Raw genomic sequence first — 18,793 nt, 5'->3', positions numbered from 1 at the left:
CGAAATACGAATTTCTGATGCTTCTGAATTTTGTACGAAATACGAAATTTCGTTTACGAATTTCGGATCCAAATTCCTAACGAACATTCGTAATTGTTACAAAAAGTTGACGAACCTAAAAGTTAAAAACCCAGGAAGTCAGCACAGCACAGGGATGGTGGGAGCCCCTCATAATGATAAATTCATCATAACGAACATTAGTAATTGTTACGAAAAGTTAACAAACCTAACGAAAATTCGTATTCCGTACGAAATTTTGGACACGATTTACGAATTAATTCCAATGCGAAACAAAACAAATTTATTGACAGCGCACATGTCTAGCCGACAAGGCCCAGGCCTAGGACAGCACTTTGCAGGGGGGCAGCACGGAAATAGCCCCAGCCGGCTTGCGCTGTTTATTTTTTTTACCATCCCTGTCCTATTGAGATTTCCCTTCACTTCCTGCCCCCATAGCCAAACAGGAAGTGAGAGGAAATTATGCAAATTAAGGGAATCCATTCCCCCCCCCGCCCCTGGCCCTCAGAACTAGTGTCCCCACTCAAAAATTTCAGGGCGGGTCTTAAACAGCAAGGGGTTTGGCCTTGACAGGAAGGGGTGGGTCATATTTAAATTAAGGGGTGCACGAGTTTAGTAGTTAGGCCTAGGGCAGTACAAAACCTAAATACACTACTGCCTGGGGCATACCATGAGGAAACAGAAGGGGTGAACTGGCAAACCGATTACCGAAGTAGGGGAAGAGAAGAGAAGAAACAAAAAACTCCTGGGGTAGGAAAGATGGGAAACAGAAGGAAGAAAGGGGCAGGGAGATAGGAAGGGGGGGGGCAGAGTGGGTTCCTGCAGGCTTGGGTGGAAATATCAGCAATTCAAATCAAATCAAAAGGACTTTGTATTCTGCTTCCAGCGTAGTCATGTTGAAAGCAGTGGCGGCTGGTGCACAACATTTTTTGGGGGGGGGGGGCAGCAAACAAACCTGCCCCCCTCACTCGCACTATCCATGCAGGAGACGGACCACGGATCGATAGAGGGTCCCAGATCTCGATCCCAAAAAGACTTGTAGGAGATATGGAGGGACAGTAGTTGCGTCTTAGGGAGGTCACCCAATGGCAGTTGAGTGTAATGAAAAAACTCCTGCAGGCTTGGGTGGAAATATCAGCAATTATAGGTTGCCTAGGCTGGTCGGATGAGCATATGACCACCAAGGGACCACACTTTCAGTGTCTTAACATTGGAATCATGTAAATTGCTGGACATTTTTTAAATTATCATCAGGGTGGTCAAAGTGCTCTTCACCAGCATAAACGATACAGAAGGTGTCTTCTAGGCCCTAGCAATAGTGTGTTTGGCTGCAATAAACAGGTAAGTTATAATCTTCTGCTGGTATGGGAATAGGCCCTGAATTGGGCAATGTAGCAGAGAGAGTTTAGCATCTTTACAGATAGGCACATGAAACAGGGTGTAAAGAAGCCCAAAAACCCTGGATCAAAACCCAGTTAAAAGTGGGCAGGTCCACCAGATATGAGCTACACCACCACATTGGCTGCAGCCTCTAAAGCACCTATTTTTGTAAGATAGGTTCAAACCTGCAATATGGGCTGGGACCCAGTGCTACCTCAAAAGGACTTTGTATGCAGCTTCCAGCATAGTCATGTTGAAAGAACATTTTGATATGGAGGACCAGGCCTTACGCCATTCCTCAGAGGTTCAAAGATCTCGATCCCAACTGGACTTGTAGGAGGTAAAAGAAGGAGGCACAGTAGTCACCCAATGGCGGAGTTGAGCGTAACGAAAAAACTCCACAGGTGGTGCCTCATGTGTCTCCTGGATGGAGGATCACGAAGGAAAGATGCATGATGTGAGAAAGTGACAGACCTACGAAAATCCATGAGACGACCACCACGAAAATTCTCTGGTTCCGGATTGGTGCACAATTCAGAAGCTCCGAGAGTACCAAAAAGGATACATCCGTAGTGGCATAAAGCAGGGTGAGTTGGGACATTTGTGCCACTGTATAATATTTTGTCACATTACGAAATCCAAGTCCTCCCCGTAGTTTGTGGGTATATAGGGTAAAGAGTGATACCCTAGGATGCTTGTGGGCCAAATAAAGGATTTTATTCTGTAATAGATGTAAATGAAAAGGGAAGGTACCTGGACAGGAAGGGTTCTGAACTAATGTAAGATTTGTTGGAGTATAGTCATTTTAACCGCATAAATGCGGACGATCCACGACAGGGAGGGAAACTGCCATGATTGTATGAGGGAGGTAATGGTTCGTAGAAGCAGATAGTAATGATTGCAAAAAGAGAGTGGGGTAAAAGGGGATCAATTGACTCCCAGATAGTCCAAAGCAGAGGTGGCCCAACAATACGGAAAGTATGCTTGGAGATGCGGCACGGTAGAGGGAGGTAGGAAAATGTAGAGCACCGTTGTTTTATGCGGATCGATCATGACCTTTCCATTTCAATCTGCAACACTGTAATTTTCTGTAAAATGCAATATGGTTACCTGGAGGTGTTCGGTACACAGATGGTGTACCGAATGTCCCCCAGAAATGTCATTTCCTGCTTATGTGATTGGCTTACTGATTTTCCCAGAAGTTTGCACTAAGATACAAGTCAGATTTCGGCCATCCCCTGCAACAAGAATGGCATTTTTGGTGAGATATAAAACAAATTATACTGTATATATTTAATTTGGGTACAGTGCTGCATGACTGCGCAATCGCCAGGTAAAGTAGCACAGTGCTGAACAGGAAAAAATGCCCTAGTCATGAAGTGGTTAAAGCTTCTGTATTTAAAAATTAAAAAAAATGTCGGATTTGGACTTTAGATCACCAATTTCAATGGCAAGATGTCTGCACTTGACTTGAACACATATCACAGACATTATAGGTGGGAACCAGTACTGGGACATGTTCTTCTAGTGCCCAGGGCAGGGATACAGAACTGCGCCTCCTCCCCCACTTTTAATGCATGCCGTAGAATGGGTTTACTGCCCGGTGTCCATTCTCTGTCTCTTGCTCAGCTGTGCCCAGGGTAGCTGTCCCTCCTGCCCACCCCTTGTCCCGGCCCTGGTGGGAACAGAAGGAAGACTAATGCCAGGAATAGCTCAGCGGTGGAGACCTCAAAATATAAGAAATCATCTGATCTGATTCCACTTTAAACAAAATATAACCTTTGGTTGGGTGGCCCCTTCAGAGATCCTTCATACTTTCCACTACGCTGCAGTGCAATACGGCATGCACAATAGGCACGGTATTTTGCACATTAACCGCTTCAGCCCCGGAAAATTTTACCTCCTTCCTGACCAGAGCACTTTTTGCGATTCGGCACTGCGTCGCTTTAACTGACAATTGTGCGGTCGTGCGATGTTGCACCCAAACAAAATTTACGTCCTTTTTTTCCCACAAATAGAGCTTTCTTTTGGTGGTATTTGATCACCTCTGAGGTTTTTATTTTTTGCACTATAAACAAAAAAAGAGCGACAATTTTGAAAAAAAACGCAATATTTTTTACTTTTTGCTATAATAAATATCCCCCAAAAATATATAAAAAAAACAAAAATGTTTTCCTCAGTTTAGGTGATATGTATTCTTCTACATATTTTTGGTAAAAAAAAAAAAAAAATCTCATATTGATTGGTTTGCGCAAAATAGCGTCTACAAAGTAGGGGATAGATTTATGGCATGTTTATTATTTTATTTTTTTTTTATTAGTAATGGCGGTGATCTGCGATTTTTATCGTGACTGCGACATTATGGCGGACACATCGGACACTATTTTGGGACCGTTGTCATTTATACAGCGATCAGTGCTATAAAAATGCACTGATTACTGTGTAAATGACACTGGCAGGGAAGGAGTTAAACACTAGGGGGCGATCAAGGGGTTAAGTGTGTCCTAGGGCCCGATTCTAACTGTGGGGGGGTGGGCTTCCACTCACATGACAGCGATCACTGCTCCCGATCACAGGGAGCAGTGATCTCTGTCATGTCACAAGGCAGAACGGGGAAATGCCTTGTTTACATAGGCATCTCCCCGTTCTGTGGCTCCGTGGCACTATCGCCGGGAACCGGTGGACATCGAGTCTACAGGTCCCACGGGCACGGACACGCGGCGGGCGCACGCGCCCGCTAGTCCCGCCTAGTAGCCTCCCTGGCGGTTTTCCCGAGTGTGGCTCGGGGTTAAAATTCAGGACCATTAGCGGTAACCCCGAGCCACACTCGGGATTACATCGCAGGATCCTGGTACCTCCTTACTTACCTTGTCCCCGGGATCCTGCGATGTCCCCCGCAGTGTCCGAGGGCTCCGTCCTCCTCCGAAGCCTCTCCTTGCCAGGCTCCATTCCCTGCGAGCGTCGCGACGCACGGGGGCGGAGCCTGGCGGCAAATTAAAAAAAAGTCAAAATCATAACACATACAATACTGTAATCTTACAGATTACATTACTGTATGAAATGATTTCACATCCCTTTTGTCCCCAGTGCTTTGTCCAATGCCCTGCATGCAGTTTTAAATGATATACACTGTTCTTTCTGCCTGGAAACTTGAGATTGTCCATAGCAACCAAAAAGTGTCCCTTTACGTCAAAAGTGGCTTTAGACCAGCTAGAAAACAGCAATAATAAATTAGAACACTTGCAGAATTGAGCGATAGTGAATTGTGGGGAAATTTATTTTATTACTATTTATTTTTATTTTTTTTAATTATTTATTTTTATTTATTATATTATAATTTATGTTTTTGTATTTCAAACTTTATCATACCCGGGATATCTACTAGACTCTGGTTTGGACAGATTTAAGTGTGTTATTGTTAAGATTTACAGACCTACAATATAAAACGCCAAAAATTTCCATGCAAAATAATTGTACCGCTTTCAGCACCTAAAATCTGAAATAATCATACCGCCAGGGAGGTTAAAGGTGATGTACAGGTATGCCCATTTGCCCACCACTGCCATTGTGCCAACGTATATCGACGTGCAGCGGTTGGCAAGTGGTTAAGTCACCACTTGCCTTATCAAAGTCACCTTAACCACTTGCCAACCGCTGCACGTCGATATACGTCGGTACAATGGCAGCGGTGGGCAAGTGGTTAAGGTGACTTTGATAAGGCAGAACAATAATTTTCAAATGAACCTGCAGCATTTTGTAACATGCGTCATAGTGCACTCCCGCATGGGTATACAGTATTGCCAGCTACTGTACTGGTGTGTTGGAGTGCCAGAATAGCAGTAGCTGGCAACTAAATGAATGGCACCTCAACACATGGCACAAAGTGCTGGACAATACTGCAACATATGATTCTAAAATCTTAAAGTGTTACTAAACCCAGTAATATGAAAATAAAGCCTCTGCCCCCCCTCCCCCACAGTGCCCATAGCTTATAAATCTTCTTTTTACATTAAAATACTGCCACTATATACCTTTATTGCTGATCTGTATACCACAGTCACATGATAAACTGCACAGTTTGTCCAGTGCTAAGATTTCAGGTAGGAGAAGATTTCCACTACAGCCTGTATACACGCCCACATGTATGATGTCAATATCATGTGACCTGAACAGTTCAACTGAAACAGGAAATGTTCTTTCCAGCAACAGAGACTAAACTGAGCATGTGCAGGATGGCTACCCTCACTGTATTATATGGCCTTGCCAAGATACAGTGCAGGAGGGAAGGATCTGTTCATATAGTGCCAAAGAGCCTTTTTACACAATGCAGGAGATTAACCCTTTAAGTTCCACAGTGAGTATAACAAGCATGCTATTCTGCATATACAGACTGATTTTACTGTTGTGGGTTTAGTAACACATTAAAGGTGAGCTCTGTGCAAACCACTAAATACAAAGTTAAAATGCGTGTATATGAATTATTCAGTCAGTGTTGCAATCCAGACAACCCTGCCTATCCTTCATTGAAAGGTATACACTGTAATAGCCAATACAGACTGGTCAAGGACCGACCCCACCCGGCTTAATGGACAATGAAGGAGAAGCAGCTCACTAATAAACTCTCCAATCCCGTAAGCAAGTTCACTGTGTTAGATTGACAGCACTGTTCATAGTAATGGAATCAAATACATATATTTCTTTTGATGCCAAATTAACAAAGTAACAAAACAAAAAACAAAACACTGGAATAAAACTAGCCACAAATAAAAAGGGGACTGATTAGGGTTAATTAAAGAAAAAAGAACCTTTAGTAAATCAAAGAATCACTGTAGCTCCTGTCAAATCACAGAATGTGAACAATCAAAGTCAGTCAGCCAATGAGGAGAGAGAGGGGGCAGGGTTGTTTCTGAATGGAGCATTGGCTCAACTCAGGTGCCCCCATAGCAAGCTGCTTGCTGTGTGGGCACTCGGCAGGAGGTGGGGGCCAGGAGCGTCTGCAAGGGACCCAAAAAGAGAAGGATCTGGGCTGCTCTGTGCAAAACCACTACACAGGGTAGGTAAGTATAACATGCTTGTTATTTTTAACCAAAAAAACCCAAAAACTTTAGTATCACTTTAAGGTGGGCACACAAGGGCATTAAAACCACTGCTTGTGGAGCTTTGCATCCCCAGGTAGAAGAGCGATGCAGACATTTAAAATAATAAAGCTTACATTTATTTCCCAATTCCCTCTAGTGTTCTCTAGAACCTGCCTCTTGTAACAAAGATGTATGTATTTCCTATGCTCCTCAGCTCCATCTAGTGGCCATAAGTCAGTATTTTACTTTGGCCCATAAAAAAAACAACATTCGATCAGAAGAGAAAATAGCCCGAAAGAACACTCAGTTTTGCCCAATTCTCACAGAACGAATGTACATGCAGATTCGCTGGGTGAATTGTCATGCATTTCCCTTTTTATAAATAGATCGCCGAGTCAGTTTAAAGAGGTTCTAAATTCAGAAGGTTTTTTATCTTAATGCATTCTATGCATTAAAGCTGAGTTATAGCCTGGGTGAAAAAAAAAAATAATACTGTAGCTGCTGACTTTTAATAAAGGGGACACCTACCTGTCTAGGGAGCCAGCAATGTCGGCACTCGCATCCTTACTAAGGGAAACAGCCTAACGGTTTCAGAGCCTGTTTTCTACTGCGCATGCGCGAGTCGCACAATGCTTTCTGAATGGTCCCGTCGTCTTCTGGGACACACATAGGTCCTGGAAGGCAACGGGGGAAGGAGGAGGGCATGATAAAACTGCGGAAGTGACGTACCTTGCTGCAGCAACATAGGATCGATGTCCCAAAGAAAACATGCAAAAAAGCTGTGAAAAATTTAAAAAAATTAAAAAATCAAACATGGGAAGAGGGATGTTCTTTTGTTTCAGATTTTAATTTTTGCCCGAAATTCCGTGTTAAGGAAAAAAAAAAAAAAAACTTTCAGTGTGCAGCAGCCCCCCTAGTAATTATCTGAGCCCCATCTCGATCCAGTGATGTTGCACGAGAGCCTCGGCTGTCCGGGACTCTACCTCCTGATTGGCTAAGACACAGCATCAGGCACCATTGGCTCCGGCTGCTGACAATCAAAGTCAGTGAGCCAATGAGGAGAGAGGGGGCCAAGCTGCAGCTCTTTGTCTGAATGGACACACAGAGCCGGCGAAGGACCCGAGAAGAGGAAGATCAGAACTGCTCTGTGCAAAACCGTTGCACAGAGCAGGTAAGTATAACATGTTAAAAAAAAACAAAAACTTTAATATCACTTTAAACATGCTTACGTCATGCATAGTTCTATATTCTGATAAAAAGGTTAAAAAAAAAACTCAAAAAATTGCCATATACAGTGGAACCCTGGTTAATGAGTAACGCGGTTAACGAGCGTTTTGAAAGACTATCAACTTTTTAAAAAAAATTCTGACTTGGTTCGCGAGTGTTGTCTCGCAAAGCGAGCAGAATTCAAGCTAATGTGGTGTGCAGTACCGCATTTGGCCAGAGGTGCGGGGGCGCCGGTGACACTCGGAACGGTTCTGAGCCGTTCAGAAATACTCGGGACCACTCGGAAATACTCAGTTCCCAAGTGTTTCCGAGCCTTTCTGAGGGTTTCCGAGTTCAGCCGAGCTGTCCCCGAGTATTTCCGAGGCTCTCCGCCCCCCCCCCCCCCCACCTCTGGCTACATATGGAATTGCATGCAATGACAATCAATGCGGAACAAATGATCTTAGTTTCCATTGACTTCTATGGGGAAACTCGCTTTGATATGCGAGTGCTTTGGATTACAAGCATTCTTCTGGAACGGATTATGCTTGTAATCAAAATTTCACTGTAAATCAAAAAAAGAGGCAGCCTTGGTGGACCACTTGCTCTTTTTATCCTGTCGCTCTTCTATGTTTCTCTGTTTCCTCAATCACAGGATGTATTCCCAGGATTCTGCTCCATATTTACAATGTGTTGGGAACTCTTTAGGAAGTGATCTATGGATAGTTTTCCCTCTGTGAACTCTCTCCAGCCATCCCCCCGGAATATTAAGATATATAATAGTGAATGGATTACCGTGTTTCCCGTAAAAGTTCTCCTCGGCCTGAATGGCCATATTCCCGATCGCTGTCTTCTCTCCTCCAAAACTATTTTTAGTTGAAGTATTAGCCGGCGTTGGCAGTGCAGGAGCAGACGTACAGAACACTCTTTAACTTGGGTTTAAAAATAAACCTCCGGGAGAGGCACCGTCTGCTCCAGGAAGAGCCGGGGACGGCACACAGCTTCTGTACACATGAAGAGTCCAGCCCACACACCGGCAGATCACACCTTACACTCGCTGGGATTTATTTACTAAAGGCGGCATTTGCACCCGCAGGGAAGCGAGCCTGTGTTTGCTGCGAATAATCATGTGTCGGGGAACTTTTTCTGCATGTGATTGGTGACAGCATAAACAAACACTGATTGCTAAAGGACACGAATCCCGGACAGTGAGAGACATTTTTTGCAACTTGGTAAACCTTGGCTAAATCCAAAAAGTGGCTTGTGATAAAAATCCTGAGTGGATAAAAATCAATGATTTTTTAAATTCTTTTTTAAAAAATCAGATTTTTTTAAATTTAAAACGTGATTTTTTTTTAATCAAATTTATTTTAATAAAATGCTTTTGGAGCAGGATGGATAAAAATCGATGATTTTTTTAATAAATCAGATTTTCTTTTTTTTAAATCTGATTTTTTTGATTTTTATCAAATTTAGTTTGATAAAATGCTTTTGGAGTAAAAATCTATCTAAAGATAGGTTTCTATTTAAAGCGTTCCACCTAATTTATTTTTTTTTTTAAAGTCAGCAGCTACAAATACTGCAGCTGCTGACTTTTAAAATAAGGACACTTACCTGTCCAGGGCGCCCGCGATGTCGGCGCCCGAAGTCGATCTGTCCCTCGGCTCTCGGGTGCTGCCGCCGCCATCTTCGGTAAGGGAATCAAGAAGTGAAGCCTTGCGGCCTCACTTCCTGGTTCCCTACTGCGCATGCGTGACTCGTGCTGCGTGATTCCACTGGTCCCTGTTGTCTCCTGGGACCCGTGTGTCTCCCAGAAGACAGCGGGGGGGGGGGGGGGTGGCATAGATACCCGCAGGTGGCTAGGGTATCTATGCCCGGACGTGGGAGCAAAATACCTGTATTAGACAGGTATCTGCTCCCCCCTCGCCCCTGAAAGGTGCCAAATGTGACACCGGAGGGGGGGAGGAACCGGAAAAGAGGAAATTCCATTTTTAGGTGAAACTCCGCTTTAAGATACATTAATAATTTAGTTTATTCAGCATGAAACAGAGCTTAGTTATGTAGCATGAGGCTGTATATTCTGCAATATTTACATTTTTGGTAAACTAATTCAATGAATCCAAGCTCTGCAAGCTGAGATAACATGCACTGCATTGATGCATTCACACAATGTCATAGTAACCATTAGATGAAACAAAGTTCAGGAATATTCCTTTATCCCATTGTTTTGCAAATCTTCGTACACTACAAACTGTATGATTGTTTTGAAGAGAAATGCATCTGTACCAGGCTCTAAGTGTGAGGAGGAAGGGCAAGCAGTAAAAATTAAATTAAAGATTCTAACTACCAGCAAGAATGCGTCCTTACATTTAAAGAACACCTGTCATTTCAGATCCATCATGGCAGCGCCTGTTAGCGGGCATCCACTCACCTTCTGCCGCCACATCCCTCACCTTGTTGTGTCACCGCCGCATCACCAGCTGTCCCATTAAAGTGAATGGGACTGTCGGTGAGTCAACAGGAGGAGCCGCTGCGGTACAGAGATGACAGTTGATTTAAATCAAGCCTTTTTACTAGTGATTTAAATTAACTTGATTTAAATCAAATCCACCCTGCTTGCTGCTTTATTATAGATCCTGCCCTGTCCTTCCAGCAAAAGCACCGATATTTCATGACCAAAATACACGTTTATAAGGCTCTGTTCACACCATACAGGTACAACCCAGCACGCAGCATCATTTCAATATGCATGAGTTACGTCCCTGATCCTTTTGCAAAATCACACTGTGGCATCATGCATTTTGAGATGCGTGAAAACGCATGCATTAGCAGATGCATGAAGGTGCCATTAAGAATCAAAGTCTGCTACAGGGCAGTACATTTCTGTGTGAGCACGTGATTTTGCGCATGTACATGCACAAAGTGTGAACATAGCTTTAGATCAATGATCTCCAAACTGTGGCCCGGGGCCAGATGTGGCTATTTGCTTGCTTTTATCCGGCATTTGGGGGCACGGTTTCATCGAAAGATACCAGCAATGGGGCATAATCCCCCCCACTGACACCAAAAAGGGATATGCTTCCTTCCAATAACACCAACAATTGGGGAACTATTCCTCCTAATGACACCAATGACAGTGCAAAATTCCTCCCAGTGACACCAACAATGGGGCATCATTTCTCACAATGACACCAGCAATGGGGCCCCATGACACCAGTGATGGGACACAATTTCTCCCAGTGACACCAACGAAGGGGCATAATTAGTCCCACGGAAACAAACGATGGGGCATTATTTTTTCCCCACAATGTCAGGACCTTTTCTACTCCCACTGGCCCTAGTCTGGCCCCCATAAAGGACAGTAAACTGTCCCTTTGTTAAGAAGGTTTAGAGACCCCTGCCTTAGATCATCAACAGTAACAAAAGAACAGTACACAAAATATAAATACATACTTTTCATATACGTCAGCTGCAAGCAAATTTGCAAAATGTATGTTAGCATTTTCCTTTCTCCTGATGTCGCCTGTGAATTCCAGTGGAAACCTCACTTGCCCCGCCAGGTGTGTTTTAGCATCACAGTCGTAATATTAACCGCTTGTTGACTGCCCTATAGCAGTTGTACTGCTACAGAGCAGCAGATGTGCTCCGGATCACTTATATACGTGATCCTGTACTTCCGCCTGCAGGGGGCGTGTGCGTGCGGGCGGCCCGCTTCTGTTGTGATAATTCATAGCAGAAGCTGATCTGCGGGTGCCGGGCACTCTGTGTCCTCTGGCACCTTCCAAACGGCGGTAAACTACACAGAACGGAGATCTGCCTATGTACACAAAGAATATATATCCCATAGTTTGTAGACGATAACACGTTCGCGTGAACCAATCAATATATGCTTGTTGGAATTTTTTTTACCAAAAACATGAAGCAGAATACATATTGGCCTAAATTTATGAAGAAATAATTTTTTTCAATTTTTTATATTGGATATGTTTTGTAGCAGAAAGTAAAAAATGTTTTTTTTTTTAAACATTGTCGGCCTTTTAGTTTTTTTATAGCGAACTAAAAAAACATAGTGGTGATCAAATACCACCAAAAGAAAGCTCTGGTTGGGCGAAAAAAATTACAAATTATATTTGGGTACAGTGTCGCATGACGGCGCAATTTTAAGTTAAAAGAATCCAGTGCCGTATCGCAAAAAATGACCTGGTCATGAAGGGGGGTACATCTTCTGGGGATCAAGTGGTTAATTAATGCGTGCTGGTATTCCTCCAGAATGCATTGCTCCCAACCTTCTGATAGAGAAGAGAGGGGCATCTTTTAGCAGAATATTTAGACAGCAATCAGACACTTGGTAGACCCCCAGCCCAATCGCGTAGTCCGTGATATATCATGTAGGCTCCATTCACACCGTGCAGGTGTAACAGAGCACATGCATCACGCGTAGGACAATCTGTTTATTTCAGCAGGCTGACGTATGCGCGAGAAACACGGAAAAGAAGTCCCTGACGTCTTTCCAAAATGGCGCTGCCGCTGCACCAAACTGCATGGTGCTGAGGCACCATGCGATTTGGTGCTTGCATTAACAGATGCATAGGGGTGCCATTAACATTTAATTGGGGTGCCATTACCATTTAATTGCACCGCCGTTCGTCTGCTAACAGGCAGCGAGTTTCTGTGGGTCAGGAAAGTGCGTAATTTTGTTGTTTTTCCTTAATCACGTTTTTTTCACCACAGCCGCTGCTTCCAATTAGCCATCTGTGTGGTTGCATGGCCCATGAACTGATACTGTCTGCGCACGGCCCACAAACGGATACAGCATGCACTTGTGGGCTATGCACCCGCACTTATGTCAAATTGGACGCAACAGCTGCGTCCATGCAGCTGCTGCATCCCAATTGACATGAATGGAACTGCCTGCATGGGGATGTAAGGGAACACTTGTGCATCCCTGTGTGGGTAAACATGGCCCTCACATGGGTGTACTCTGTAGTATGCCTGTGTGAACGAAGCCTAAGCATACAGATGCCGTGTTCTGACTTCACTGGTTGCGTGATTGTTCCATGTCAGTGACTGACACAGTTGTGGAGTCAGCAATGGAGCTAACATTTTCATTGGCAACCCCTGTATTTCTCTCAGTGCAGTTACCCTCTGTTTACAGTAAAATGGACGCCATTTTGTGTCTTTTTTACCTCAGGAAGCAGACTGGCCAGCCGAAGCCCGGCAGGGATGGCTGCAATGATAAATAAATCTGATTGTTCATATAGTGTTATGAAGAAGAAGGAAGTGTACAGGAATGAAAACACGGAGCCGTGCTCATTCACAGGACTTTCCTCAGGATTGTCTCTGAGGTGACACGGCGCGCTCTGACCCATTTTCCAGACAATAATAATAAGTATGTACAAGCAGATAAAACCATCTGTGTTTATTCCTTAATCCCAGCGGCTGCGGACTGATATCCCGCTGACAGGACGGGAGATGGTGTATCGCCTCAGATAAGACGTCTGATGCCGCTTGGTTTTCAAACATCCACAAAGACGAGTCCATGGCTCTTATTATAAGGGAGGTTGGATCCTTCTGTGAGAAATACACTGAGCTCTGTGAAATGGACGGGATTATATGTACGGGGCGCAACTGGTAATGAGTGTTTTACTTCCCTAAATGAAGGGAACGTGGAATCTGATTGGTTCCAATGGGTATTGCAATCTGCACTACCTTAAGACTCCATGTTTATTTTCACTTTTTATTAGCGAGCCAAGCTGGTCCAAACAGACCATTTACTTTAGGGCCCCTTCACACTATAACGCACATTAAAAAAAAGCTATAAAATTTATTATGGAAAAAAAAAAAAAAGCTATAAATACGCTTCTCTTTTGACCTACAGTCACATGGGTTTCTGTGCTTTTCACACATTTTTATGCACATTTCTGAACATTTTTTTGCATGTTTATGTGCGTTTTTCTGCATAGTTCTTTTTTTCAAACCCTAATTGTTGTGGGTGAGAGGTGTGTTGCGGCTTTTACACGTGTTTATGTGTGATAGAATGCAAATATGTTGCATTTAAATGCACATCTCTGGAACGTATATAAGCTCAGCATTCTAGGTTGAAAATGACACATAAACTATTATTCTCTGTGGGGTTGATTTACCAAAGGCAAATCGACTGCGCAATTTGCAAAGTGCAGTTGCATTCTGCAAGAGCAGTTGCTCCAGAGCTTAGTAAATGAGCAGATGCCCTGCTGACTTCCATCATCCAATCATGTGCCAGCAAAAATGCATTCTTTTTTTTTTCTTGCATGTGATTGGGTACTCTTTGCAAAGTGAAGCTTTACCTCATTTACTAAGCTCTGGAGCAACTGCATCCTGTTTCTATGTGACCTGTATATTAACCCTTCACCTCCTTTAGGCCTCATGTACACTGCTGCTGGTAAACGGACATGTTAGGAGCAGTTGGACATTTTTTTCAACTGCTCCTGAACTCTCCTCTATGTTATCTTATCAGTACATGTACACAGGGTCGTCATTGGATTTGGACTGAAAAAACACTAAACACCAAAAATCGCCCATAAACGCTATTCAAAAACGCAGTTATCAGCCGGTTTTTAATGCTGCTTTTTCCTGGCAGCACCGCTGACGTTTTTTAACCACTTACAGATCGCCCGCTGTCGTTATACGTCGGCAGTTTGAAGAGGAATATCGTTATGGCAGCAGCTAGCTGCCATAACCCCGGTATCCTCTCTTCTTCGGCGGGCGGTTGGGTTACCACCTGTCTGGGATTCACCCGGACAGTTCGGGTTTTGAATCATGTGTCTGGGTTTCAGTCCACCTGAAACCCGGACACATTATTCAGACAGGAATGTGGCTCAGAACAGGGCTTGACAGGAAGGTGAGGGGGCACTATGTGCACCACATTACTATTCTCTTTGGAGTGCCCAAAGGTGTCCCAGGTCTGTTACAATCCTATAGTGTATATTGAAAAAAAAAATGTATGTGCGCCGCTAAAGTGTTCGGGTTTGGCTTGAAGAAAAACTGGCAACCCTAGCGGGCGGTCCGCTTTCAGATAAAAGTGGTCTCTGTGGAGGATTCGCTGCAGGATCACTTTTATCGGGGGGGGGGGGGAGAGAGCCATGGACTAAGTGATTGGGTACTCTTTGCAAAGTGAAGCTTCACCTCATTTACTAAGCTCTGGAGCAACCGCATCCTGTCTCTATGTGACCTGTATATTAACCCTTCACCTCCTTTAGGCCTCATGTACACTGCCGCTGGTAAACGGACATGTTAGGAGCAGTTGGGCATTTTTTTCAACTGCTCCTGAACTCTCCTCTATGTTATCTTATCAGTACATGTACACAGGGTCGTCATTGGATTTGGTCTGAAAAAACACTAACACCAAAAATCGCCCATAAACGCTATTCAAAAACGCAGTTATCAGCCGGTTTTTAATGCTGCTTTTTCCTGGCAGCACCGCTAACGTTTTTTTAACCACTTACAGATCGCCCGCTGTCGTTATACGTCGGCAGTTTGAAGAGGAATATCGTTATGGCAGCAGCTAGCTGCCATAACCCCGGTATCCTCTCTTCTTCGGCGGGCGGTTGGGTTACCACCTGTCTGGGATTCACCCGGACAGTTCGGGTTTTGAATCATGTGTCTGGGTTTCAGTCCACCTGAAACCCGGACACATTATTCAGACAGGAATGTGGCTCAGAACAGGGCTTGACAGGAAGGTGAGGGGGCACTATGTGCACCACATTACTATTCTCTTTGGAGTGCCCAAAGGTGTCCCAGGTCTGTTACAATCCTATAGTGTATATTGAAAAAAAAATGTATGTGCGCCGCTAAAGTGTTCGGGTTTGGCTTGAAGAAAAACTGGCAATCCTAGCGGGCGGTCCGCTTTCAGATAAAAGTGGTCTCTGTGGAGGATTCGCTGCAGGATCACTTTTATCGGGGGGTGGGAGAGGCCCCGCCCTCCCGCTGCGCTCCGGCCGTCTCCGCCGCTTACTGGAGCCTTCGGTAACGGGGGAGACGATCGCATCTGCTCTCCTCTGAGCCTGGATGCCAAGTGAGGGGAAGATGGGCCCCACTTAGCTCCATAGCATTGGAGAGAAGAAGCGACGTCACTTCCGCCCAATGCTCATAAAGGGGATTTTGTTTTTCTTTTTTTTTTTATTGCATTTTAGTGTAAATTTGAGATCTGAGCTTTCCTCCGCAGTACCTCTTCTTCATCACTAGATGTCCTATGTCTTCTAGTGTTGAATGACGCCCAGCATCACAACATCACAACCTAAAAGACTGAGTACTCTACTTTGAAAGCAGAGCTTCATGTCACTGCCCCCTGCTGGGCTGTCACCAAAGCATTCACATTGTAATAGTGCAGAGAGTGGTGCTCTCTGTGTCAGTATGGTGCACCCAACCCGGAAAAGAGGCAAAGAATAAAGCAAAACTATACTGCCACTGAGCACCACAAACCAAAAACGCTATTTAATTTATTTTTATTATTCAAAGCAAACTCACCCATCCATCCATGTCTCCATGCTTTATTTTTACTGAGAAATCACTGTGAAAAACACTCCCTAGCGTTTCAGGCTGTGGCCATTTGAACTAAGGGCAGCTTATTCATCTAGCATTTGCTTAATAGAATCTATCTGCCCTTAGCACAGGCAAGCAGGCAGGAGTGTGTGCTTAGCTGAGAAAACTCCACCTCCCCTCCTAAAGACTCCTGGGATGTATGACATCATTTGCCTAGACCAGAAACCAGAAAGTAACACAAGAAAAGTAGAAAACAAAAAATAAGTTAACAAGTGAATATGATATATGTTCCTATCAATTTACTAATGCCAGCATCATAAGGCTTAATAATAGTCAATGTTGAATGAGCGTGTGATGTTCTGCTTTAAGATGAGGACCCTGCAGTGTGATATGGCTAGCCTGAAAAATGTGAAAAATTTTTCACACCCATGTGATCCGATTCTTGCACCATTTCACAGTTCGCACTAAGTAATTTTTCTTATTCACTAATGTGCACTGATGAGGTGGCACTGATGAGGCTGCACTGATGAGGCGGCACTGATGGAGGCGGCACTAATATGCAGCACTGATGGGCAGTGATAGGCAGCACTGATGGGCACTTTTGGGCACTGATAGGCAGCATGGATTGGGGGCACTAATTGGTGGCACTGATGAATTTGCATTGCATTTGAACCAAAATGGTGCAGGACCCTTTTTTTGGTCTGCACTGGAATCGGATCGCATGGGTGTTAACACCCATGCGATCCAATTCCTGCACCATTTCACAGTTCGTACTAAGAAATGTTTCTTATTCACTGATGTGCGCTGATAAGGTGGCACTAATGGGCACTGATGAGGCAGCACTGATTAGAAGGCACTAATATGGGCAGTGATAGGCAGCATGGATAGGGGGCACTGATGGGCACTAATTGGCGGAACAATAAAACAGCACTGTTCATAGTAATGGAATCAAATACATATATTTCTTTTGATGCCAAATTAACAAAGTAACAAAACAAAAAACAAAACACTGGAATAAAACTAGCCACAAATAAAAAGGGGACTGATTAGGGTTAATTAAAGAAAAAAGAACCTTTAGTAAATCAAAGAATCACTGTAGCTCCTGTCAAATCACAGAATGTGAACAATCAAAGTCAGTCAGCCAATGAGGAGAGAGAGGGGGCAGGGTTGTTTCTGAATGGAGCATTGGCTCAACTCAGGTGCCCCCATAGCAAGCTGCTTGCTGTGTGGGCACTCGGCAGGAGGTGGGGGCCAGGAGCGTCTGCAAGGGACCCAAAAAGAGAAGGATCTGGGCTGCTCTGTGCAAAACCACTACACAGGGTAGGTAAGTATAACATGCTTGTTATTTTTAACCAAAAAAACCCAAAAACTTTAGTATCACTTTAAGGTGGGCACACAAGGGCATTAAAACCACTGCTTGTGGAGCTTTGCATCCCCAGGTAGAAGAGCGATGCAGACATTTAAAATAATAAAGCTTACATTTATTTCCCAATTCCCTCTAGTGTTCTCTAGAACCTGCCTCTTGTAACAAAGATGTATGTATTTCCTATGCTCCTCAGCTCCATCTAGTGGCCATAAGTCAGTATTTTACTTTGGCCCATAAAAAAAACAACATTCGATCAGAAGAGAAAATAGCCCGAAAGAACACTCAGTTTTGCCCAATTCTCACAGAACGAATGTACATGCAGATTCGCTGGGTGAATTGTCATGCATTTCCCTTTTTATAAATAGATCGCCGAGTCAGTTTAAAGAGGTTCTAAATTCAGAAGGTTTTTTATCTTAATGCATTCTATGCATTAAAGCTGAGTTATAGCCTGGGTGAAAAAAAAAAATAATACTGTAGCTGCTGACTTTTAATAAAGGGGACACCTACCTGTCTAGGGAGCCAGCAATGTCGGCACTCGCATCCTTACTAAGGGAAACAGCCTAACGGTTTCAGAGCCTGTTTTCTACTGCGCATGCGCGAGTCGCACAATGCTTTCTGAATGGTCCCGTCGTCTTCTGGGACACACATAGGTCCTGGAAGGCAACGGGGGAAGGAGGAGGGCATGATAAAACTGCGGAAGTGACGTACCTTGCTGCAGCAACATAGGATCGATGTCCCAAAGAAAACATGCAAAAAAGCTGTGAAAAATTTAAAAAAATTAAAAAATCAAACATGGGAAGAGGGATGTTCTTTTGTTTCAGATTTTAATTTTTGCCCGAAATTCCGTGTTAAGGAAAAAAAAAAAAAAAACTTTCAGTGTGCAGCAGCCCCCCTAGTAATTATCTGAGCCCCATCTCGATCCAGTGATGTTGCACGAGAGCCTCGGCCGTCCGGGACTCTACCTCCTGATTGGCTAAGACACAGCATCAGGCACCATTGGCTCCGGCTGCTGACAATCAAAGTCAGTGAGCCAATGAGGAGAGAGGGGGCCAAGCTGCAGCTCTTTGTCTGAATGGACACACAGAGCCGGCGAAGGACCCGAGAAGAGGAAGATCAGAACTGCTCTGTGCAAAACCGTTGCACAGAGCAGGTAAGTATAACATGTTAAAAAAAAAAAAAAACTTTAATATCATTTTAAACATGCTTACGTCATGCATAGTTCTAT

The 18,793-nt window shown here is 44.0% G+C and overlaps 1 protein-coding gene across 3 annotated transcripts in view; it reads right to left on the bottom strand.

Annotated features, from left to right (window-relative positions):
• Nucleotides 1–18,793, bottom strand: part of SLC44A5 (solute carrier family 44 member 5) — a 297,524-nt gene that overhangs the window by 185,851 nt on the left and 92,880 nt on the right. Inside the window, exon 1 of one of the 3 annotated variants that reach the window (XM_073593723.1) lies at nt 8,478–8,814. The exons of 1 other annotated variant lie outside the window; for it this stretch is intronic. In XM_073593723.1, the coding sequence (XP_073449824.1) occupies nt 8,478–8,517 (40 nt within the window). In that variant the 5' untranslated portion in view covers nt 8,518–8,814. Of the gene's footprint in view, nt 1–8,477; nt 8,815–18,793 lie in introns of those variants that run through there. One more of the 3 variants, XM_073593720.1, reaches the window with a different exon arrangement.

The sequence above is a fragment of the Aquarana catesbeiana genome, linkage group LG07, assembly GCF_042186555.1.
Source record: "Aquarana catesbeiana isolate 2022-GZ linkage group LG07, ASM4218655v1, whole genome shotgun sequence".
In the NCBI taxonomy this organism is placed as follows: Eukaryota; Metazoa; Chordata; class Amphibia; order Anura; family Ranidae; genus Aquarana; species Aquarana catesbeiana.
The sequence above is the reverse complement of the archived record's forward strand: the minus strand, read 5'-3'. Positions and strand labels throughout refer to the sequence as shown.